This window comes from Larus michahellis, chromosome 3 (assembly GCF_964199755.1).
Source record: "Larus michahellis chromosome 3, bLarMic1.1, whole genome shotgun sequence".
NCBI classification, from domain to species: domain Eukaryota; kingdom Metazoa; phylum Chordata; class Aves; order Charadriiformes; family Laridae; genus Larus; species Larus michahellis.
Window position 1 is genome coordinate 108946301 of NC_133898.1, and position 24480 is coordinate 108970780.

At 41.9% G+C, this 24480-nt stretch overlaps 1 protein-coding gene across 35 annotated transcripts in view; it reads right to left on the reverse strand.

Annotated features, from left to right (window-relative positions):
- Window positions 1-6149: 6149 nt before the first annotated feature.
- Window positions 6150-24480, reverse strand: part of DLGAP2 (DLG associated protein 2) — a 480112-nt gene continuing 461781 nt past the window's right edge. For 12 of the 35 annotated variants that reach the window (XM_074581683.1, XM_074581678.1, XM_074581677.1 and 9 more), the window contains 3 exons: window positions 20987-21139; window positions 20144-20161; window positions 6150-18688 (listed from right to left, as the gene is read on the reverse strand). In XM_074581683.1, the coding sequence (XP_074437784.1) occupies window positions 18470-18688; window positions 20144-20161; window positions 20987-21139 (390 nt within the window). In that variant the 3' untranslated portion in view covers window positions 6150-18469. The remainder of the gene's footprint in view (window positions 18689-20143; window positions 20162-20986; window positions 21140-24480) is intronic. The other 23 variants (XM_074581684.1, XM_074581679.1, XM_074581676.1 and 20 more) reach the window with 3 other exon arrangements.

Consider the following 24480-nt stretch of genomic DNA (forward strand, 5'->3'; position numbering starts at 1 on the left):
GAAGAAATTAGTAATGGATTGGACAATTCATTGTGGACTGGCTTTTTTTTTATTTTTGGTTTCTCAGCAATTTTTTTTTTCTTTCCTGTGCAAGCAGCATTTATCCAAAGAAAGTAGTAGGGATATTAATAGCAATGGAGCTACATTAATCCAACATAGTGCAAGGCAAGCCTACTTCTAGAAGGAAGCTGCTGGCAAGATTTTATGGAAGGTAAAGTCTATGGATGGTGAGGAACTAGTACCCCAGCTACTCTTTGACTGACTCTCTTTGGCTCTCTCAGTACTATGCCAGTTAGCATCAGGCTCTAGTAAATGGCCCGTGACTAGTGCTTTGAAAATCCATTTGTAGTCCATTAATGTAAATCTGGAAGTGCCCTGTGTCTTTTCTGTAGGTGGGTAAACACAACAGATCCTCAATTAATGTTTCAAGAATCCGGACAGAAGATTTTTCCAACCTCAAATACACTAAATGGTGTTACTTCCCTCATTAGAGAAAAGTAACTCATCATAGACTGAAACCAGCCAGGAGCAAAGCTGTCTTCAGGGATTTTTCTGCTTGACCACTGCCCGTGTTGGTGGGTTGGAGCAGGGAAGAGGGGCAAGTGCAGTTTTCGTGTTGTGACAGTTCACCCTGATTTTTACCACAAATTTTCGTGCTCAAATTGTGCTTTTTTCTTCCTGTATGAAACTAATAGGGTCCGTCCTGCTGTGTTCTCCCCTCCCAGTATTCAGAAAAATGTCCAAAAGGCTTATGCCACAAATCCTTATGCAGTCCTTACAAATAAATGGAAATTTGTTCTCTAGAGCAAAGCCTGAGTGACCATGTAAGATCTGGTATAGCTTAGACTTATGTCTTGACTTATGTTCAACAAATATACTGCTGACCCTTCCTGGCATGCTATGACTGGTTATGCATTACTGAAATTAAATTGCATCTGTGATATTTTGTAGTGGGCTTGATCTGATGATTTTTTTTAAAGCATTAACAAGATCTGTGTATTACCTACAACTCTGAGTGGGGTGGTTTTCGTAATTTGAATGAAAAACAACAAATAAAATGAGAAGAACATATTCTATGATTCAGCGTTCTTGTTGTTTTTATTTATTCATTTATGCGGCTTTGCTTGTCTTGTACCTTGTAATGTGTCTCCTGGCCATTAATTAAAATTATTGGAGTTCCTCTGTGCTTCAGATAGAAGCCTTGTTTAATTTTGGTATGCATTTTCCCCCTTGCTGTATTATAAATCCCTGTGGTTACTTGTAGCCTCTCACACTTGCATATTATGTAGCAGCACTGGCAGTGGGAAATGGAGGGAGGGTGCTGAGGAACCCCCTGTGCCCCAGCTGGGACCCTGCTCACCCTGCTTTCCACCAGCTCCTTTGGCCTAAGGAGAAGCTGTATTAAGCCTAGTCTTTGTTGGATGAGGGACAGATTATTTTTTCCTCCCATAAGCACTCTGGATGTTCATATTGAGTAGCCCTGGGGTCAGTTTGGGCTGAGGAGTAGAAGGTCCTTCTCCATCCCAGCATCTGGTCTTGGCCACCTGCAGCACCTTTCTCAGGTGTTTCTTCCCCTTTCCTGGACCATGCCCTTCCTACCTCCTGGCTCATCTCCCCTTCCTCCCCTCCAGGCTTCCTCAGTATGAGCCAGATTCCTGCTTCGATGCCTTTTTGCATCCTAGGCACTAGACAGGAAAGCACAAAGATCCCCAAAGAGACTCCCTGGCTTCCAGGTAGCAAAGGCTCCTCAGCTCCTTCCCAGGCTCTTCAAAGCTGGGAGAAACAAGTTGAGGGAAAATCCTGGTCTCCCATCCTGCCCCGTGCTGAGCCCTACAGGGGTGCTGTGCCCTGGAGCTCCCAAAATCCAGCCAGCTTGAGCTGCCCATGCGCAAATGGCTTCTGTTTTGTTTTCCACACGTGGCTTGTGCAGAGCTGAACTTTACTCCAGACATACCATGGAGTTCCTCAGAGCTACGGCACTGGTGAAATGATTCTCACATTTTTTTAAATACAAAAAAAATGCGCTTTCTTCCTAGTCCCACTTAGGGCAATGAATTCTTTTTGCCTAAAAATATTGCCGGACAATTGGCATGGAAAATTTGAGGTTGAACTGGATTAACAATAAGCAATTGTGTAGAAGGAATTTATCATCTACACATGTGTATGTGGTGTGTGTATGTGTTTGTGTCTGTGCACACAGATGCAAGCCTGAGGTGCACAGTTATAGCAGATGAAGCCGAAGGGAGGAGATTAAATTAAAATTAAAGAAAAGTTCTTTGAGTGGCACAAGCATGGTGCAAGGAAACATTTGCAAAACTACTGACAACCTGAAATCCCCAAAACTCTCTGAAGAAGAGTGAAATCAACCAAAACTGAAGAAAATCCTTGAATTTGGTTCTTTGTATTGCACCAACTGCTGATATATTGTTTTGATGCCTTTTTTTTTTTTTTGCAACCCCTGTCTACAGGAAAACATAGATTTGTTTATTACACCAACATACACTGATGGCCCAGATGTACCAGTAGAGTCCCAAATGTGGTTTGCTTCTCATCTCATTTTATAGGAGTCTTTTAGCTCCCATTGCACCTGGGAACTATACATACTACATATATATGGTATGTGTATATATATATAACATATGTGTGTATGTATATATAGTATATTTGAGCATGAAAATTTGTGGTAAAAATCAGGGTGAATATGAATACACTATATGTGTGTGTATATATAGTATGTGTATATATACTATACACTACTATACATGCTCCTATACACCACTATACATGCTCCTATACACCACCGGAGTTTTATAGCTCCTAATTTTATAGCTCCGATTGCACGTGCCCTGCAGGTGCAGTTGCTTCCAATCATGTAGGGTAATGTATCTTGTTGCCAGGCAATGGATGCTCAGCCTCAGAGGTTACGAAGACCTGAATTTTCTCCTCTGCACTGCCACAACATGCTGACAACATCTGGAACAAAACCCCCATGGCAAAGGGGTCAAAGTATTAGTGGCTGAAAAGCAGCAGGCACCGAAAAGTGACCTAATGACTCCACAGCCTGATCACACTTTGCCTTTGAGAAATCGTTTCCACCCTAAGCTATGCAGACACGCTGCACAGCCCATTATTCCCAAATATATCTGTTTGCTGTGATGGAGAGCTGTGACTCCAGAAAGGGAAATGTGCTATTGCAAATGAAACCTGTTCAGGAGTTTGCTATCGCTTCCAGGGAAAAATGTGCTCAGACACAGCAATGGGTGGCAGTATAAACTTCTGAAATTGCCTTTTTCGGGAGCGCTGGCTGAGCCTGCTGGACGCAGCGGCTGCGCTCTGCCGGGTGCCGGGCGGCCCCGCAGCCCAGCTCTGCGGATGGGCACAATGTGAGGGCACAGCCACTGCCCTGCTGCCGCCTGCCTTCAGAAAGACACCCAGGAGGGCAGGCTGGGAAGGAGATGTGATGTATTCCTGTCATTCCTCATGCTTTCCAGAATAGCAAAATGGGACTGACGAATGATTCTGCCCTCCCGTTTGACATAGCCAAAAAGAACTGAAGAATTTAGTGCCTCCCCAGGCTGTCCCTCCACACTGCCCTCCTCAAAGGCATCCTTCGGTCTTTCTGTTTCCATGTTTCCTTTGTGACCAAGAAGCATGGGAGAACCACATTTGTATTGGTTTATTATACTGGTTATATTGGTTCATTCAGGTCGAAGGAGGTGATTCTGCCCCTCTACTCTGCTCTCGTGAGACCCCACCTGGAGTACTGCATCAGCTCTGTAGGCCTCAGCACACGAAGGACATGGACCTGTTGGAGAGGATCCAGAGGAAGGCCAGGAACATGATCAGAGGGCTGGAGCACCTCTCCTATGAGGACAGGCTGAGAGAGTTGGGGCTGTTCAGTCTGGAGAAGAGGGAGACCTTATAGCCCCTTCCAGTACCTAAGGGGGGCCTACAGGAAAGATGGGGAGGGACTTTTCACAAGGGCATGTAGTGATAGGACAAAGGGTAATGGCTTCAAACTGGAAGAGCGTAGATTTAGATTAGATATCAGAAAGAAATTCTTCACTCTGAGGGTTTTCCCTCTGGAACAGGTTGCCCAGGGAAGCTGTGGCTGCCCCATCCCTGGAAGTGTTCAAGGCCAGGCTGGATGGGGCTTTGAGCAGCCTGGTCTAGTGGGAGGTGTCCCTGCCCATGGCAGGGGGGTTGGAACTAGATGATCTTTAATATCCCTTCCAACCCAAATCATTCTATGATTCTATGATTTAGGTAAATGTAAGAAACAGTGAGGTTCCTTCCAGAATAAGGTAAAATGAAGGAAGAAAGGTCAAAGGAGGCTTGCTTGTAACCAGAGCTGCACAGGGAGGCAACTCCCAGCACCCTGGTAGCGTCTGTTTGTTTAGGGCAAAAGGAAATAAGAGTTCTATTGAGAGCTTCAGAAAGGGGGGCAGATTAGCAGAGAGAGCACGGTGGCATGATGGGGGGTTAAAGGGCTGTCAGCCCCTCTTATGCTTTCTGAAATCCAGATCTCCCTGGGGAGGTGTAAGTTAATGCAAGGAGCATTACAGCAAGTTAGATCCTATTTTGATTATAGTCATCTTTCATTTTTAGCTACTGGAAATCAGCTTGTGACTGAAAAGCAGCTATTGTTCCCTCCAATCCATCTCTGACATCTCCCACCTACTTCCCCAGGAATGATTTCCCCCATATATTTTACCTTGCAAACTACACCCTTGCATGAATTGACTCAGAGTTATCACTCATCTTGTCCCTGAACTCACCTAACCTTTCTTCACAGGTGAAAATACAACAGCAGCTTCACCGGAAGCCTTTAATCTTTCTTCAAAAAAGTCAATGGTCCCAGTGTAGCATCTGACAGTAGATAACAAGACAGATCATCACAGAAGATATTTACAGATATTTCATTTGTGACAATAAAGACAAATACTAAGCAGGTCACTGGCCAGCTATTCCATCTGCTTTCCAGAAGAGAAAACTTTGCTCCCAGAAAGAAGCCTAGGAAGGGTCACCATCTGTTAGGTCTCACAAGGTAAATGCCATCGAAGTGAAACACGTCACAGATGGTAAACATGCCCCAGAGGCTTCTTACAACAAGTCTTTCAAGTGGCCCTGAAGTGCAGCTGCCGGCTCCTCAGGTCCTCCTCTGCACAAACCCCATCCTTTCCTTGCGTCACCTCGTTCTCCTCCAGAACAGTTAATTCGAGGGAGAATTTTGTAACCCCTGACTTACAACAGCATTTTGATTACACTTATTTTACTTTGATATTTAGAGACAAGCAAGCTGGGAAATGCCACACACAGGGACCCTCCCCTCCACGTGTGCTGTCACAGCTGGTACGCACGTGGCCTTAAATGACCCTTCTGGCTGAAGGGATGGAGATCCACATGTATCTCCAGGTATTAGGCTTTTTTCTTCTTTGGTTAACTACATTCAGAGTGTAAAATCTAATGAAGTATTACAGCTTCTCACTAATTATTACAAATGAGGATGCTCTTGTAAATTTTGTTTATTCCATGTCACATTAAATAAGTCAATTGATATAATGTATTTTGGAAAGATTTATCTTAGGACAATGGAGCGAATCTGAGTGGAGGAATAAAAGATCTTGAATTTGTTATACAGCAGTTTGTCTCAAAATGACACAACTACCTGTCCTAATTCGGGCTGGAAGGTGTCGAAATGCATGAATTAGCTCATTCGTGCACAGACTGTTTGCTTTCTGGCACAATACGCATGTGTGTGTTCAATTCGGGATCTGGCTGTAGAAAGAGATACGTCATGTGAATTAAGCCAAAAACGCTTTTTCACCTTGAAGCAGAATTACGGCAAAATTCTGTTTCACATCAGCTAAAGTAATCATATATTCCTAATAAGCAAGGAATAAAGAATACAGCATTTATGTTTGTTTTGGTCTATAGGTTTTCCCTTTCCTCAGCCCTGTTCTCATCCTTCTCAGCTTCCTCTTTCTGTGACTTAGACAAGCAAATGGTTTTACCCTGGGATACAGACATACACAAACCAAACCAAACACAAATTTTTGCCTTTTAAAAAAAAGTAAATGTATATAAAATTTACAGTTGTTCCTCTTTTATTTCTGTATGGATAAATATATACATACATATTATATATATACATATACATATGTATATATATGTACACATACACACATACAAAGCCACATAAACTCATACAAATATATAAATATAAACATTCGTAAGATTCTAAATACCAGCTTTTTTTCTAAGATGTTGTCAACGCTTCATAAATTTATAAATATTTTACAAAATTTACTTTGACATATTCAAACCCCAAAGCATAACGTTCATCCGCTTCCCTCACTGTTCACTCGTGATTTATTTCCAATCTGGCAAAACTGATTTATCACCTCTATTATGATTGGTTTTGTGTCACTTCTTAATACTTAGAATCCTTGATTATTTTTTTTTAACCAAAGCTAATTTCCTTTTTAAAATTTGTTTGAAGCAGCCTGTTACCATACACTCCTCAAGGATCTGCATTTAAATTGATTTGTCATTATTTTCCGTTCCATTGAGCGAAGCCCTGTCCTCCTGCGGTCAGTATGATGATGTTCAGTAGGAAGGAGCCCAGTGTGGCAGCGATAGCCTTCTGACAAGCCAACCCCTCGGTGGTTTTGTGTGCTGTCTGAACAGCTCACACCTATGCAGGCGCGTTAGCGTGGGTCGCGAAGGACGCAAGAACCACACAACAGCCACAAGGACTTTCTAGGAGATTTTGGCTGAGCCTGTTAATTACTTCTACACCTGGTCAGGATCTGAGCTTCTGTTCAGCGGTAAAGGCTGAGGTGATGTTATTCCTCTTGTGCAGCAGAAACTTTCTTTTGATTTTTTTCCCTTAATTGTAACATCTTAAGCGGCCCGGTGCCTGCTAATAATAAAAAGGGATACGAACCTCATACTGAGGAAAGAACATTGCTGACTCAGCCACTACCACCAACTCCTTTATTTGGTATGAAGGCCTTTTTTTCAGGAACGGCCCAGCTTCATTCCTTTGTCGTCTGACAGACCCGTCATACGCAGGAGAAGACGTGGAGATCCAGCCGTGACCCTAAGCTCTCTCCCCCCCCGGGTGCTGAGGCCAGCCCAGGTACACGGGAGCAGGGCTATGCTGGGGGACCAGTGGTGGCCACCATCCACCCTCCACCCCATCCATCCATCACCTTCTCCTTCTGGGAAGAGCTGGGGGACAGCTCTCTGAGCAGCACGGGCAGGTGAATACCTCTTTTACACCTGCAAATGGACAGTTGCTTATAAATAGGATTGTGTGTCAAGTAGAGGAGGAGGAGGGGACTGGCGATCCGGGCACGTCCCTTTTGGAGCGTGTGTGCAGCCGAGGTGCTGGGAGGTGGTTCCTGTGGCTCCCCGGGGGATGCTGACACGTGGATCACGTCTGCAAGGTTGTGTAGGGTGTGCTTGCTACCTTGTAATAAAGAGACCTTGAGCTAAACAGTTTTTTTCCAGGATTCACTACCTTTAGCCAAATAAACAAACAATAAAAAGCTAGACTTTTATGCTAATTATGATAATAACCTCCTTCCAGGGAATGGGGAAACAACTGCATTAACTCTTCATAACACGCTCTTCATGTTGAAACAAGTCAGTCTTTTCTTGATCCATTTTCTGAACTCTGTTCACTTAGATCCTGCTTTCTAAATCTCTTATAATCCTTACTTACTTTCTTCTAAATTTTCTCCACGTGCTTCTCAATTCCTCCAAACCAGGATTTAATCCTCTAACCAAAACCTTACCAGTACTGAACACCATGAAAAAAGAACCTCTCTCTAACATAGAGGAGATGTCCCTACACCCCCACAATCTGGCTTGTCACTTTCTCGATGGCATGACTGAGGACTCAGTCATTTAGTGTCATGTAGAGATATTCTGAAACACTTCCGCCTATCTATCTCACTTGTTAACATCTTGTGTTTGAGCGTTTGCCTGAGACTCAGAGGGTAATTTCTGCCACCTCAGAGAGGACTTGGGTGGAAGTGGCTAAGTTGAAGATAGCAAGATTCAGAGAGTCTGTATCCCACCATTGCCCAAATGTGACAGACGCAGGCAGCAGAGCACACAAAAAGCATCCTACCCTCTGCCCCAGCCCTGCTGTGGCTCGAGCCTAGGACAGAGGTGGGGACAATCTCCACCCAGGTCCTAAAAGGACTGTTAGAAGTCCTTAGACACCCGACACACAGCAAAATGCAGTGGCCATGGAGGTTGCTGCTGAGGAGCCTGGATGGAGGGGGCCTGGCCGTGCCTCTGATGCTTGAGTTTGATTTGTACGGGTCTGAAGACTTCTTCCTTCTGTGGGTAATTTGTTTTAGCTTGGCTTGCGATGTCAAGTCCAATAATGTGTGTGTGCCACAATTTAAGATTGTGTATACATGGATGATTACACAGCATGATAATTTGTTAAGCCACACTAATTTAATGATATGCTAATACATTCACTATTAGATTCTCCCTTTCCTTAAGAGCATGTGATTTAGCTTGTGCAATTTAGCATCAGGTTGACTCTCATTTAGCTCGTGATCCACCACAGCCCACATCTTCTTTGCTATACTTTTTCTGAAATGGATATTTTGTCACGTTTGAGCTCGATCACACCTTTCTCAATATAGCATTTTGTATTTTTTCTTCACTGATTTTCAATCACATTGGATTTAGAAAGCGCGTCCAGTTTTTTTGGGATTGCTGCGAATTTTGATCATATCCTCTGTGGAACCTGTAACTGATCCCAGGCCTGTATCATATGATCAATTAATGTTACATTTTTTAGTAAATCATCAAATTGACAATGAAATTACTGACTAGCACTGAAAGCAGGTTAGATTTTTCTAAGATTCTCCCTTTCTCTCCCACTTCAAAAGCCCTTCTGATTTCACAATGGGTCAAGGATATATATATTTAAAATAGTATTGTCAGCTGCATTAGATTTTGTTTTACAGTAATTTTATTTCATCAGTATTTTCCTGGTTTTATATAAAAATGTTACACTGGAACTGTATCAAAAGCCTCAACGAAGTGAAGATCTAGCACAGCCTACTGTTTTTACCTAATCCGTTAGGCCATTCAGCCCGTCAAAGAAGAAAATTAAAATTGGTTGACATGATAGGATGTTGGCAAGTCAACGTTGCCTAGTTTTTATGACCGTATTATCCTCTAGCTACTTATAAATTGATTGTTTAAAAGTTCACAGCAGAATCTGTCCAGGGATTGTGTTAGGGCTGCAATAGGTTATGTGAGGCGCTTGTCTACATTTCAAAATTTTCACACTTCAGCTGTGCTGCTACGGTTAAAACAATAACTGCCGTCCACAAACCCACTGCCAGTGTCAGTGCAGTTCAACTGGAATAAATATGCTAATTCCAAAACATGTACTCTGCACCTGATTATTTGGTTCAGCAACTGAAATGAAATACGCCACATCTATGCTCCAGCTTTACTGACCTTACCCGTTCATCAGCAATGACTGTCCTCATTTATCTGGGTCTGCCTGTGATACTAAGGCTGACCTGCAACCATCTGTAATGCTGTGGTACAAGAAACAGCTTGCTTGTTAGTCCTGAGATCCTTTCCCGATTTCAAGAGGGATCACCCTATTTTAGGGAACTCATTTCCCTAGCTCATTAGCTAAGACAAGCTAAATGGTTGTTGGGATTTCAGCTAAAAGTGATCAAGGCCTTTCTTAGTTGTAAAATATCGGTACAGGATGGCTATGAGTGATGCTCTAGGTCACAGCATCTACTGTTAGGAGACAGACAAAAAGAAGCACTAAGCTGCTTTAGTGACCTCTCTCTCTAAATTTCATTTTCATTAGGACTGCTGACATATAGCAGGAAAATTTTGAGCCTTCCACAGCAGGTATTAAATATGAAAATTCCTTTATACAAATAATGAGCCAGCAGAGTACTGAATCTTTAATGTTATTGGTCTTACTGCCAAGACCTTTCACAGGTTCTTCGTATACCACCTGTCCACGGTGTACCTAGCATCATTGATTAATTACGGAGATGTCAGCTTCCACCTCCAGTTGACTCATGATGCCAAAATTCATCATCTCTGTGTTAAATTTTCAAACAAACATCTTCCTTGGACTCCATCCCTGCTTGGGATGAGATCCCTGAGGGTATCTTCCAACCCACTTCATTATCCTCTCTTTTTCTGATGGCTATGAAACAATTGACAACTGATGGGCCGCTGGAATGCTGCAACCACCGCTCTTCATTTTAATTAATAGCATCTCATTTTTCCCCTCAGTTTCTCTCTTGTATCTGCCTATCTGTTGTTTCTCACCTAATGGTTGAGTTGCAAACTCCTTGCGTTAAGGGAAATCTTTTCATTTTGTAAATGTGCAATGTTGTCTTGGTCCATAGCTAGGCCTCCAAACTGTTACCATAGTATATATATAGAATGAAAAATAAAAATCCAATGATTCAAGCAACTAAACACTTTTCTATGCCAAATAAATTCATATTTGTCAGTATTACTGGTACCTCCTTTATTTAGACTCAGAGACTCCACACATCTTCATTTCATGCCTGCCATGGCTTCTGTCTCATCAAGAAGTGTGGCCAATGCAACGTATTGGTCAAATTTTCTGCTGAGATGCTAAAGCCATTCCCAGGAGACTTGTCTGCCCTGGAAGGAACTGAAAAATATAAAATGGGCTAAAAGTTCTTTTTGGCTATTCTGTTGCAAGCAGCAAAAACCACACAGAGATGCTCCAGGATTCACCTTTCTAAACAAATAATTCAATTTTGGATGTTTTACACGCAAAAGAGGCTATTATGCTTTCTGTTAATGACACACAATGGTCTGATTCGAAATCAGTTCATGGTATTCTATACCTACAGTATTAATGACTATAAGTCAAAACACATCGATAGCGTTGCATAGCTGATTCCGTTATTTGCCAAATTCCTCCAGATTTTAAATGTATCTTCCTTTAGATTCAGATAAAACCCTATCAAAATTATTTTATTGAAAATTAATTTCCTGACTCTCAAAAGGCTATACGTCTAAGGTAATAATTTAGTGTGGTCTACAAATTGTCTGATTGGAAATGGCATCTTTTAAACTAATGCGAAATTTAAAATGTAATAAAGAGTGTACTCTATTTTTCTCAAAAAATTTAATTGCAGAATTATTTACAGGAGATGAACATAAACAATACATAAACCAATTGAAAGAGGCAGCTTCATAAAAGAGCCATGGGGCAAAATAGTGAAGCACATTTTCTTACAATCAGCTGGAGGTGAATAGAGAATCATGAAAAAAGAATAACTCAATAATAAAACAATTCTCAAATATGTTTTCAAAGTAACAAATAACATTCTGGTAAAGAAGATATTACTGAGAAGCAAGAAATTATTGTAGCAATGAAACAACATACTGTACATTCAATTTAGGTATCCTGCATGCTACTAAATAGAATTTATCAAAAGAACCATAAAAGCATGAGAAAGAGAATTACATAAAATAGTTTAATTCTAGTGAAGTGTAGCTTTATACAGATGGTGAATATTTGGCACTCAGTTCATCCTCATTGTTGATATGATTTCTTATGTATATATATATTTATATATATTTATATATACTTTTAATGATAACTAAACAGCTAGTTTCCTGGTTCTAACATTCCTTGAAATTCTATAGGAGGCATTTAATTTAGTCCTTAGGCCACACTTGATTATTTTGGCATGTCACATGGTAAATGAAAGTATGAGTTTTGTCTCTGTACAGAAAATCCTGCACAGTCATAGTGGCTTTTCTTCAGGAAAGAACAGTTCTAGAGCAGTATAAGTCAGGCTACTTGAAAGGGAAATTTTCTTAATTCAGGAAATCAATATAAAAATTGAACTAAAGAATACATACATGCTGAGCCCTTTTAAAATGAGATGGCCGTACTGTTCAACCTCCAAAGGGTAAATCAAAGCATGGATATGAGCATGTGGATTCCACGGGTAATTATAAACAAAGCTAGTATTTCTTTGTGAGGACTATTGTCAGAGACCTGAACCCACTACCAAGCCCTCTGCTTGACTGTGACCTACCTGAAAGGAAAAACTACATCCTGCAAAGTAACGACGCGCTCGCTAACTTGAACAGTGAGTCCTTCCTACCCCAGCAGGACTTGCTGAGTCGGATACTGATGCGAATTATACTGATCCGAATCTGACATTTCCTTCTCATTTCAGTTTCTTTGCATTGATTTGAATACAACCGAGACCAGAACTTAGCCCGAAGCTTTGCAACAATTCATCTCACAAATAAACTTGTATGACAGTTCGGCTTTAGGAATGGGAAATGCCGTGTTGAATGAAAGAAGAGGAAGGGAAGGAGAAGAAAAATCCTCACTAACGGGCTGTGTTGGTACATGATGACCGTATCTTCAAATACACCTCCCCCTTGTTTAAGCTTATTCACGGCTTTGTACTAGAGAAGTAAAAAATCCTGTCCAACAAAACCAATTTAGAAAAATAACAATTTGGCCTTAATAAAACAGAGAATTAAATTGCCAGCTGATGAAAACTGTTCTGTGTGTGCTCAGTTAAAAAGCAAGCCGTGTAGACATACTAATTTACATTACCTGCGATCTGACTTCAAAAGCCCATTTCTGTTTCAGCAATGAAGGGTAACGGGAGAAACACGCATGTGTGGAGAGGTGGGACCGTGAACGTGCAGTCTTCTTCTGTGATCATCATTTATGAAATGCGATATGCATGTAATGAGAAGGGATCTGGAATACGGTTTTTAGATATAACGAGTGCCATGGCCTCTTGCGGCGATTAGAATTTTATTTTGTTAATAGGAGCTGAATCAGCCTAAATATGCTGGCCAAATTCTCTTTTGGGCAAGTTTCCATTTCAATTTTGGTTTTATGCTTGCTGTCCTGAACAGCCTATTATGTAGTTAAACAGCTGCAGCATTACACCATAGAGGTAGCTGCATTTCAAAGATAAATTAAGCAATTTCTGTGTATACAGAGGGCTTAATTCCTGCCAGGAGTCTGCGTATGCACATGAGCATGCCATAAAACAGCTGTTCCCAAAAGATGGGCCCTGGAGGTGATCACGGTGAGTAGCTGCAGATGGGCCGTGGGGCTGCACCGGGCAGTGAACCTGCCAGGGCCATCAGTGCTGAGGCTGAGATGCAAGAAAGTGCCACGGTCTGCAGGAACCGGAGTGTTGACTCCTGTGGTTCCTGGGTCCAACTGTCAGGAACCACGACAATGAAAAAATCTGATATAGATAGATATGTATGTATATAGCCTCTTTCTGTTATCCGCAGTATGAACTGGCTGCCTCTAGCCTGCCGATCCTGCCAATGCAGAGAGAGATGTCCCCATTGCTCTGCCATAGAAACAACCCTTAGGGTTAGAGCTGAGTCTCAGTAAAGAGCGGCTGCTGGAGCCAAGGCATAATCCTTCTGCCTAAGTGCCATGCCCCACGTTATCCCTCGCCTTGGCTTGGCTGGAGGGCAGACCCGGGGAGAGAACAGGGCCCTGGGCAGTCATGCCACAGGGGAAGGCACCTCGTGCAGCACGTGTCCCAGACAGATCTCTCCCGTGAAGAAGGCGGTGGGGGAATGCATTTGCAAAGGAGAGACTTGCCGAGATCCCTGACCAAGACGGCTCAGCCGCAGGTGCCATCAGCTCCCGCACCTGGCACCAGCCAGGGCTCTCCTCCCCTCCACCGCAGGGACCCTCACTGTCAGCATCGTGAACTTCTGTTCAAGCAGAGATTGTTCTGGAAAGTTAATTTGAGGCTTTTCTTTTCCTGCCTACACCCTGGAGGGACATTAGGAGCATTGCCCTCACCTCTGCTTTGCTCAGCTCTTCCTCTTGGTTCAGAGAGTCTTCGCTTCTCCTTCGGCACAGGCTCAGACCACAAGGGTCCTCCCAGGCACCGGGAGGGTGGCGTGGAAGGAAACTCCCCAGCAGCGTGGGGACAGGCGGGAGGGCCCCCAGCATCCCACCGTGCTGGCTGACCAGGCTATGGGCAGGGTGACCTGCCCCAGCTGCAGCCCAGCCTGGAGTTTGTGTGTCGGCTAATAAAGTGCTTGGAGATCCTTCTGGATGAAAGGCACTATATAAACCTAAGTGTCAACCTGTCACACACCAGGAAGAACCTCTCTAGACAGTAAGGGGTTTGCTGATATTCCTCACTTCGAATGCCATTTGCCAGTGGTATCACTGCATCGTAAGATGGCCTGGGAACAGCAGCGCAAGTAACGCTGCTTCACATTTCACGTACACTCTCTGTCTAACACTGAGGTTCCTGCTACGCAGGATTTCGCAGCTTTTCAGCAGGCACAGCTCAACACCTGGAGCTGCCAGACCAACTTCAGATCTCAAATTAACATGTGCAAACCAGCACTTGATGGGTCAATCTCCAGTGTGTCCCCTGCCACCAGCGCCAAGGAGGCCATCACAGCCACCGACCCACCACGCAGGGCAGGCTCAAGGCTGAGAAGGGCTGATGTGGGGGGCCGGGGTGGACCTGCGTGGGGAGGACCCGGCGTGGAGTGCTGGCACAGCCCGAGGGGGCCATGGGGCCGGGAGCCTCTCAAGGGCACCGCTCCAGCAGGGCCTGAGGAGACACGAGGTCACATACGGCACATCATCACATAGCAGTTACTTCTTTTCCCTGCAAAATGATCCAATGACCAAACATTCCCTCACTTTATGCTAGATGCAGTGCTGAAGAAGGATGAAACTAGAGTACTAGTTTACTGATACAGCAGGACATGGGCTTATTTTAAAACAAAAAATTTCCATTATATAAAATGTATTACATATATATATATATATATGAAATCCACACACTTTCCTATGCACGCTTTAATTCCTTCCTGATCGATCTCAAATCTAACATTGTGACAAGGTTTAAGCATGAATTAAAATGTAATTTTTTTGGTATTAAACCGTACAACATTATTAGTCTTTGCACGCTGCCAAAGGCCATTCTAATCAGGTCAACACAAAATAATAAAACACTTCATAATGTACTTCACCACTTTACAGAGAATTTAAAATCTGAAAAAATATACAAAGCAAAAATAAGTATGGCGAATATCAACAATTTTACCAGTCAGGTCTTTTTCTTTATTTATATTTTCAGAATTCTGGTTATTATACTTGTGTTTTACAGGCAACGAAGAAATGAACAGAGACTTTCTATAATTTTCATCTGATAAAATAAATATTAGTCCAATTAGTATTCAGTTAAACACTAGACTATTTTGCTATATCCAGCTGTTCTGTGTGGGTCTACCCCATGATGTCTCTAAGTAGAAAGCATTCTACTTCCGATCTTTATGCTATTTTACGTTCCTCCTACGTTGGTTTTGTAACTGAATTTCATTTTTATGATGGAAGGTCAGATTACAATTGATCTGTTTACATGTATATTAAGATACCACATGCTGTGTTTCTCATGTCAAGGACTAAAGCAATTTGACTTTGATTTATTTGCAACACAAGTATGATAAGCATAACGATGTTTTTCTAAACTAACCAGATGTACAATATGTAAATAGAAATAGCTTATTTGCCTTTAAATGATAGAATGTTACCTGTACAAGAATTTAATATATTGCACTTTGAAATGTAACATGCACAGATAACATATTATCAGATTTTTCAGTAGGCATCTAGTTTACTTTTGATTTTTTTTTTTGAACAAACGTTGAATAAATGGAAATCATAGATATCCAAAGCTGATATTGAACATTTTCTAATAATGGCATGGGAAATGTAAAATACAGGGTTGGCGTCATTCACACAGGCCTTTATTTGCCTGAGAACATCCAATAAAATGTTAACACGCCAAAAAACTACCAAAGTATGATTCTAAAATTAAGGACTTATACAGACTGCTCCAAGTCAGCATTATTAGGTCAGCTGGGATCTAAGCTTATCTGTAATCTGTTGTTTTCACAATTTATCTTTATAAAGTCTGATTAGTGGCAGGATCAAATACAACTTGTCTTAATCGCATGATGTGTTGCTTCAGGTGGGGGTTTTCAAGCAAATAAGTCAAGTGTGATTTCTCCTTGAAGCGTACAGTAAAACTCAATAAAATGAACCAGCTGCCATCTCTATATATACGTACAGGGGTGCGTGTGTTTATTTTAAATTTCTTAAATCTAGGAAAGACACTGTCTTTAGTTTGGCATGGATATTTCTAATTAGCAGCTCCACTTTAAATAAGATATCAGTTTTCAAGACCAAAGAGGCCAATGCCTGCAAGTACATTTATATTCAAAATAGTACAACAAATATAGGAAGTAGCATCAATATTGTACACTACCCTGGCTTCAGCTCTTTCCTTAATAGAAAATGCCTTGAAAACATGAGGGATGGGAAATATAATGTTTTCATCTATAGAAGAATATCTCAGGGATTTATTCTTTTTTTTTTTTTTTTTTTTCATTTTTGAAGGATATACATTCTTCTTGGTTTTTGCTTCCAAATATAGTTTAAGGCTATTTGGTAAGGTATATACCAGATATCAGGCTCAATTTACAGGGTTTTCTCCTCACAGAAATGTCTCAAAACTTCACTTCTAAAGATTCATATCTTGAAGGTACACATGCTTTATCAGCTGTGCTCCAAAGACAGAACTCATGCTTAATACTACACATTGCAGGAAAAAGAGAAGGAAAAAAAACAACAACCAAACCAAACCAAAAGAAAACAGATTTGAAGCAACGTCAGATCTGCATAACCTACAATACTTCGTGTTTTCAGTCATCCATCAGGCTGCAGGGTGCGTGGGATTCGGACTTAAAGTGCTCATCAGGTGAAGAACCAAAGTGCTCGAGTATAATTAAATAGCTGTTCTGCCTATGGCTAAATACATTGCATTTGTTAAAGAAGGTAAAGAGGGGACGCGGTAAAGTTGGGGCTGTCTGTCTCACTGGGTTCAGACTGTTTTGACCTAAAGTAGTGTTCAGTAGGATTCAAACCTGGGAATCGGGGGCTGCAGGTTACTCATCTTATTGCGTCTTCACCTGAAGACTTCTAAGTGCTGGGTTGCTCGGTTGGCTCTGGAAGGTAGGTGAAGTGGAATAATTCTGTCTTAATTTGTTTTAAATTAAAGCCTCTTGACTGTGGTAGTTACCACTTCTCTCTTCTGACAATGTGAGGCTTGAAAATATATTATTTTCCTTGTATTCCATGGCTGGAAATCACTTATCTCTTGAGTCGTGGTTTTAAGTCTGAAGCAAGCAAGAAGCTTATTCTTGCCATAAATAATACTGCATAGAAAAATAGTTCTGAAAAAAAATACAACTGTAAACCACAGTTCACCTTTACCTTAACATAACCATTTAAACTTAGATATACTTACCACTCACATTCATATTTCTTAAACTGTTTACAACATCACAACTGGCATTTTAAACAAGCAAGATTATTTTTTTTTTTTCTCAAGGATACCCTGGAAACTCAATTGATAGAACATTTTGAGAGTTTGAAATATTACATGTAGCGCAGCTCTTGAAATGAAAGAGAGAAGGTTTATAAAATAAACGTTAACACGTAAAAGAACTGTTAAAAAAGCAATGAGTGTTCCAAAGGAGCGAGTATAACTTTTTCTTTACACATCTTGCTACAGAAGATCTAACTTTTTAAGGCTTCCGTTTTCTTTTCACCCATCACTCAAGTCCTCTTGCATTATAATTTTGCTTAGGTGTCAGAGTGTCGTTATACTGCTAACGGCAAACGTGTCTCAGTGGGCATTCCCACCACCACCAGACTTGTACGCTTCTTGGTTTCTGATGAACTTTGGAGTTTTAGTGGCTGGATATCCCTGTTCATCTCCAGAAACTTGACATGACATGAAAGGCCTAATGTTATTTTGCAGTAACAAAGATGAGAAGAGTGGCAGAGCACATGGGTAAATATGTTAGCTGGGTTCTAGGAAAAGAGACTGGAGGTCAGAGAGATAAATGGGTTCTTTCTTTCCTGCTCTTTACATTTGTAGCACCTTCTACTTGGATTAGCTAATGCCTCTAGTGAATGGTGAGATGCACCCATTTATAGTTTGTTATTCTTATCCCTAATTATCACACATTTTATAAAAATATAAATAACAAAAAAGTAAGCTGGGTTCCATCTCAAGAGGTGTTTCTTGTTGTCCTCTGAGAATATATTGGATAAGTCAGGTCTTGACAAGCCCTATCCATTGTAGCTGATTGTAAGTCAGACAATAAATACAAAAAGAAGTCGTTCTTGCGGTGAGCTCAGCAAATTCTGAGGAAATCAAAAGCATTCCACTGTGCTTATGGCACAAAGAACACAACAGCAAGGGCATATTTAGTGGAGAGAATGAGACAAAAATTACCAGGTAAGTGACAAACTGTACAAGCATTTTGTTTAAAAAAGGAACTCTGCAGCATTCTGTCTTTAAAGCCGGGTTTGAGCCTCTGGGATATATATCTCGATGCTGTCTGCGCGCTCTGTGGCTGAATTCTGCCGGAAAGAGGCTGCTCTCTTTGCAGCCATTAGCCGTCTTCTGGCTTCTTGTCGCTGTCTGTCGGGTAGGTCCAGAGATTTTTCTCTCGTGATAGGGAATTTTCCTTTTGGGGGCTTCTTTGGTACAGGAGGAGGAACCTTTCTTTCTTCCTGCAACAGGGTATTAAGACTGAGGGTGAGCTGCGCGCGGAAGGTACCGTCGGCAGAGCATGCAAATCGAAGACGTGAAATGCAAAATACTGGTTACATACATCAAGCATGCTCAATTTGTGCTCTCCGCTCAGCTGACTAATGGAACAGCTCTCCACACTAGGGGCACTGGCAAAACCCTCTCGTTTCAGCAACCACTACAAATTCTGCACTCCTGTGCCTTAAAAAAGACTATGCTTCCTTCTACCGTCCTTGCAGGTACCCTGCACATGCAACCTGCATCCCTCACTTATGTATGAATTTGTTTAATTTTAGCTGACACATTACTACATTCATTATAAACAGAAACACACACTGGCTCTCCAATAAGAATTCAGCGCATCTGTGTGGTCTGATCAAGTGAAAAGACTGTCTAATATTAGCAGGACAGGATTTTTAATTAAATTAATCATACTGAGTTTCGCCTCAGCTGGATATGAGATAGCAGCTGTGTACACACATCTATTAGTTTAGTCTCCTCTATGAATTGCTAAATGGAAACATGCAAGCACCAACCAGAGAGAGAACACCGGGCTAATTGTTCTGCTTGCCAGTCTGGACCATTTTAAAGAAAATTATATTGAAGAATTATCAAATTATAAAGTGAGAGTCAGTAGATTTTGGTACCAAAGTAGCTGTGAATTGCTCTGCAGGTTTTAAATCAAGAATTGTTTTGAAGTATGAAATTGATATTTTACTCCATTTAGAGACTGAGAAATATCATATAAAGGCCTTAAAAAGATAACGCAGATTCACAGAATTATAGGTTTAGGTTGGAAAGGACCTCTGGAGGTGATCTCATACAACCCCCATTCAAAGCCCACTTGAAATTGGATGCAACTTTGAAATTAAAGCAGGTTTTTCAACATCACATTTAATACTGGACTGAATAGCCCCAAAGATGGAGAATCCACAACTTCACAGGGTTATTATGATTGATCTTTCTGCTATACCACTTCTTAAAGTCATAGCAGTAGTCCAGAGTATGGGCTGTTCCTTATGGAGAACACAGTTAATTTGATACACAGCAGGAGTCAAATAATACAAAAATTGAACGAAGAACCTATGGTTTTCAGACTCTTCATTTTTTGGTCTGTTTTTTAAAACTAATTCTGAGTCTACTAACACAATGCATTAGCCAAGACTAAATAACTAAGGTTTTTTAAGAACATACTTCTACTTTCTCAACTCAAGAGGGACAGTGCAGCAGCCTAAGATGCTATTGCCCATGAGAGCCAGCTTCTTTATTTTCTCTGTTTCCTGTTCTCAGCCAGGAACATAACGGCTCCATTCCTGTTGTCCCATCTTAACTTTTTTCACTTTTAGTTATTTCCCTCTTAGGAACATCACTGTTGCTGTCACGATAATAATTTCTTACTTCCAGTTGTCACTAGTAAGCAAGAGTTGCAAACTCACCATCCACCAACCAGTTGGCTGAAAATTAAAATCCAAGAGGAGCATGAAGAAATGAAAGAGTTGTCAAAATGCCTCCTAATTCCTCCCAAACCAAACAAGTATCCACCTGAGGCCAACAGTACTGACTCAAACCAAATGCTGTCTTCATCTGACTGATGCAATAATCAGCAAGGAGAGTGGGATAATCAAGGTGAGGGAAGGAGCTCTAGAAAGGGGAAGGGCAGTTTGAGAATTACATCGCTTTTCTGGGCAATTTGCCACCTTTGGTTTGTAAGCATCGTGGCGGGGGTGTCTCCCAGGCGGCAGAGTTGCAGCACAGAGGTGCAGGTAGAGAAGTACTCTTTGTCCCCCAAACTTTTGTGGGCCAAGCTTTAGCTTGACCTACGCTATGTTTTGCCACGTGCTTTTATCTCTCTCCTGCTCTAGTATCAGTTGTGCCGGGCAGGCAGGATTAAATGCTGTGGCGCTCAGTTTTGAGCTGCCCAAATGGAGCAGAGTGCCAAGTTTACCTTGATTGAATTTTCACAACTATTCTCCTCGGTCTGAATTAACCAGAGCATATTTCAGTTTTAGCCTTTCTAATGTGAATCCAAATAATTTGAACGAAAGTGTTATGAAGTGGACTGACTTAGCAAAATCCATTTGATTTGTTATACAGTTCAGTTCCACACTGTTAAAATGAAAAAAACCCTCACATCTGATGAAGGTTCCCGTGTATAAATTACATGCCGATTACATACTTTCTAGGGTAAGAAACCTATTGTCTTTCACTATTGGATTTAACATAAGGAGACTGCGGGACTACAAATGGGGAGTAAATGGTATTGTCCATGGTCTGCTTACCTTCCTTTCAGGTGATTCTATTATTTTCCATTCATTGAGTTTCAACTGGTGCAGTTCATCAAACTTCATGCTGACGTCTTCAATTGAGAGCTGCAGTAAGTCCCAGAAACCTGCGAGGTCCTGGGAAGTTGGTCTCGGCATGGCACTCGGGTCCTGTCATGCACAAAGGAGAGAATATGAATAGCCCGGGAGGCTTTAAACAACGTGCTTTGAGGCAGGAAAGGCATCGCACCAGATTACGTTGCTATGCGTGCTTTACAGCTGGGAGCTGTGACTGGGAAGTTGTGCCTCCTACACAACTCAAACAGGAACGAGTTGGATGTCATACGTGAACCTTCCTGAATCCGTGCAGCATGGGAAGTTCCTTAGCACCAGATGCTGTGCGGACCTGCATTTCTAAAACGTAACGATGTGACAGCCTCTGCCTGCTGATTATTAAAGGGGAGGGGAACATGGGTCATATTCCAGCCAGCCTGAAGTCTTTCTGGTTAAAAATTACATTCACGATAGCTGATTAGAAGACAGAACAACACCACGAAAAAGCTGTGAGCTTATGCTCAATTTGATGTTTACATTGTCTTGTGTTTTCAAATGTATACATAAGGTATAAAATTTTGATGGGGATGGTAGGATTTTGTTCTCCCAGGGAGTCGAATCAAGCTCAGGAACTGGGAAGGCACTGCCCCCAGGTACTGCAATTACGTGGCACTATGTGTGCAAGAGTTAATGAAGCAAACATTGGTGGTAACAATTTAGCAAGCGACCCTTCATTTGACTACCAACCTGATGTCAACGCAGGATTAAAATTTCATTAAGAAGGTAGTATACAGACTCTTAACCCTATGTTCTATGAGCATTGTCACTAGTTCAAGAAGATAGGCTTTTCAGTTTAATGAAATAGGGTTTAATTTGTAAACATCTCTGTGAAGACGATGGAGAAATATCTCTTCCCTGCCAGGGCAGGAGAAAGCAGTTAAGATGGTCAACACAATGGGACTGGAGATGGAGCTGAAACCAGGCCAAAGGGATTCTGGATCTTCTCCTTCCTGTACAAAAGCTGTAGTGACTAGTTTGCTATGTTAGAAACACTGGTGTTATTGCTGAAGTAATTTTACAAATCGAGTGGACAAAGGCATTTCAGATATTGAACGCAAAACCGCACAGTTGCCTAAAAACTGGGAGATAAGTCAGGATTTCTACTGAATTTCTGCCTCGAATTGCACATTTTTAGTGGTCTTACACTAGGAATTGCTACTCAAACTTGGATTTGCGGATGCCACTGTGTGAGCCGAGTGCCCGGAACTGGGCATGACAACGTGCAGTGTCACCTGTATCTAAACCTCTTTGGGAATCTGGGTCAAGACCCGGCCTCAAAAGCCTACCCACTTAGAAGTCCTCTTCACTAGAAGAAAGTCTCTTTTTCATGGGGAGCTTTAGGGACTTAGCAGAGCTGATTCTATGATTCTATATAGATTATAACAGACTTCTGGGAAACATGATACAACTCCAGATTAGTGTTCACTGAAAACAGCTTAATTGGGTAGATCCCAGTTTACTCCAGAACCATTTAAAATTTCTATCACTGGCATTAGTTACTCTACAGAGGTTAATATCTCAGGCTTCAGGAACTGACTCCCTGTGTGAAATTTGCCAGGACGGTCCCACAGCAATATATCTTACGTTGCAATCTGTTCTTTCCAACCTGGTCTCCTCAGTCCCTCTCCCCAGTTTCCTCTAAACAGCCACAAAATGATGCCACTCATTGAAATGCCATTGCTTTCTGAATCAAGGCTAATTGCTCTTCTGTACCTTTGCCTGCCCCAGTGCTCATCATGTTTGGGAAGATCGCAGCCTCCAGCGCGGCTGCTCGCACAGGAGTGTGTGGTGTGTTGTCTTGGACACAAGAGGGCTGCCTCCTGCTGCTATCGCTGATGGATCCGCAGTCCACGCATAAATGCTAGCTCAAACGATCACTATTGCAGCTAACTAAGTTTTGGAAAGATTGGCTTAAACCCGTTCCTTCTCAGAAGCTGCTCATTTATTTGTATCTTATTTGGAATTCAGCTTTGCAGCCCTCCTTTGCTTGCCCCTAAAGCAAGCACAAAGTACCTAGCCGGTGCTCGAGCTGCTGTGTTTTTGCCTGCAACCATGACATATTAAGCAATGACCTCATGAGCTGAGCAGGATCTGTGCTGACTAGAGTATGGAGGAGGACACTTCAAAGGAAAAACAGGGTGTTACAAGAGATAATGTGAATAATGCAGAAGGGAGTAGTTATTAATCAGTGGTGCTTTTTCCCCAGCAGTTAGCGGGAACAGTACACTGTAGGAGATAGCCAGACAGATTCTTTAAAAAAAACCCTTAATTGAAGCTTACATTTTTATGAATTTACCATAAGTGAGAGTGTTTGGTAAGAGACCTTAACCCAGAGCATAATCAAATGTGTCCCTTGAAGTTCCCATGACCCTTTAGAAAAGTCCATAGGCGATGGGTGAGTTCCCTGCTTCAATTCCAGTTTGAGTAAGCCTATTCCCCTTCCTAACCCCTTGCTGCATCTTGAATTGGCAGAAATAAACGCCTTTGATCTTTTATCCTACATTTACGCCTATTGTTGTTGAAGACTGTTAGAGAAACTGCTGTGTGGTAGCCCTGTAAGTGCTAGATGTTTCCGAGTGGGGGAATGCACTGACTGGCTGCTTTCTGGCAGCGTTCCCGTGGGGCACCGAGATGCTGCCTTAGGAGCATATGGAAAGCCTGCTGTGGATACACACTAAGTGACTATTTAACAACAAACCCTGTCATTAGGCATAGGAAGAAAAGCCTCAAAACATGAATGAGCTGAAAGTCCAGTTCTGCAGTTGCTGCTTTCTGCAGAGCCCATTGCTGATTTAATGAAGCTGAAGAATATTCAGAGCCTAAATCTTCAGAGTGGGATAAAGCTGCTGTTACGGAGTTCAAAGGTTTATTATCCAAATGAGAAGGAGAGAAATAAAATCCTGCCGGTGTTTTGGTTATGTTGTCCGCAAAGCCGTAGATTTCTCCTTGTGCTCTTGCAGTAATGAATTGTTCGCGCTTCCGAACAGCTGACGGCCGTGCTGAGCAGGAGCCGCGCTTGTCACCACAGTAATGCTCTCGAGCACAAGTGCTGGACCCACTTCAAGATAAATGAGGTGGAGTGGAGGTTAGGCGCTCCAAATCTTAGTATGCATAGCTTAATCAATCAGGCAATGGAGGGCACTTTGAAATTTGCAGTGAGAAACTTTTAGACATTGATGAAGGTTTCCCGCTTTTGCTATGAAACAAATGACTAGATAGGGAGCACACATGATGTATTTGATATTAGAAACGTGGTCATCTCCTGCTTGCCTGACTTCGCATATTTCCTGTGTCATTCTGTAACAGCTATTAAAATTCTTGTTTTGACAGAGTCTTTGAAGTGGATAATTGGATTCTCTCCTAATGAGGACCATATATCTTATCATTTTCTATCAGAA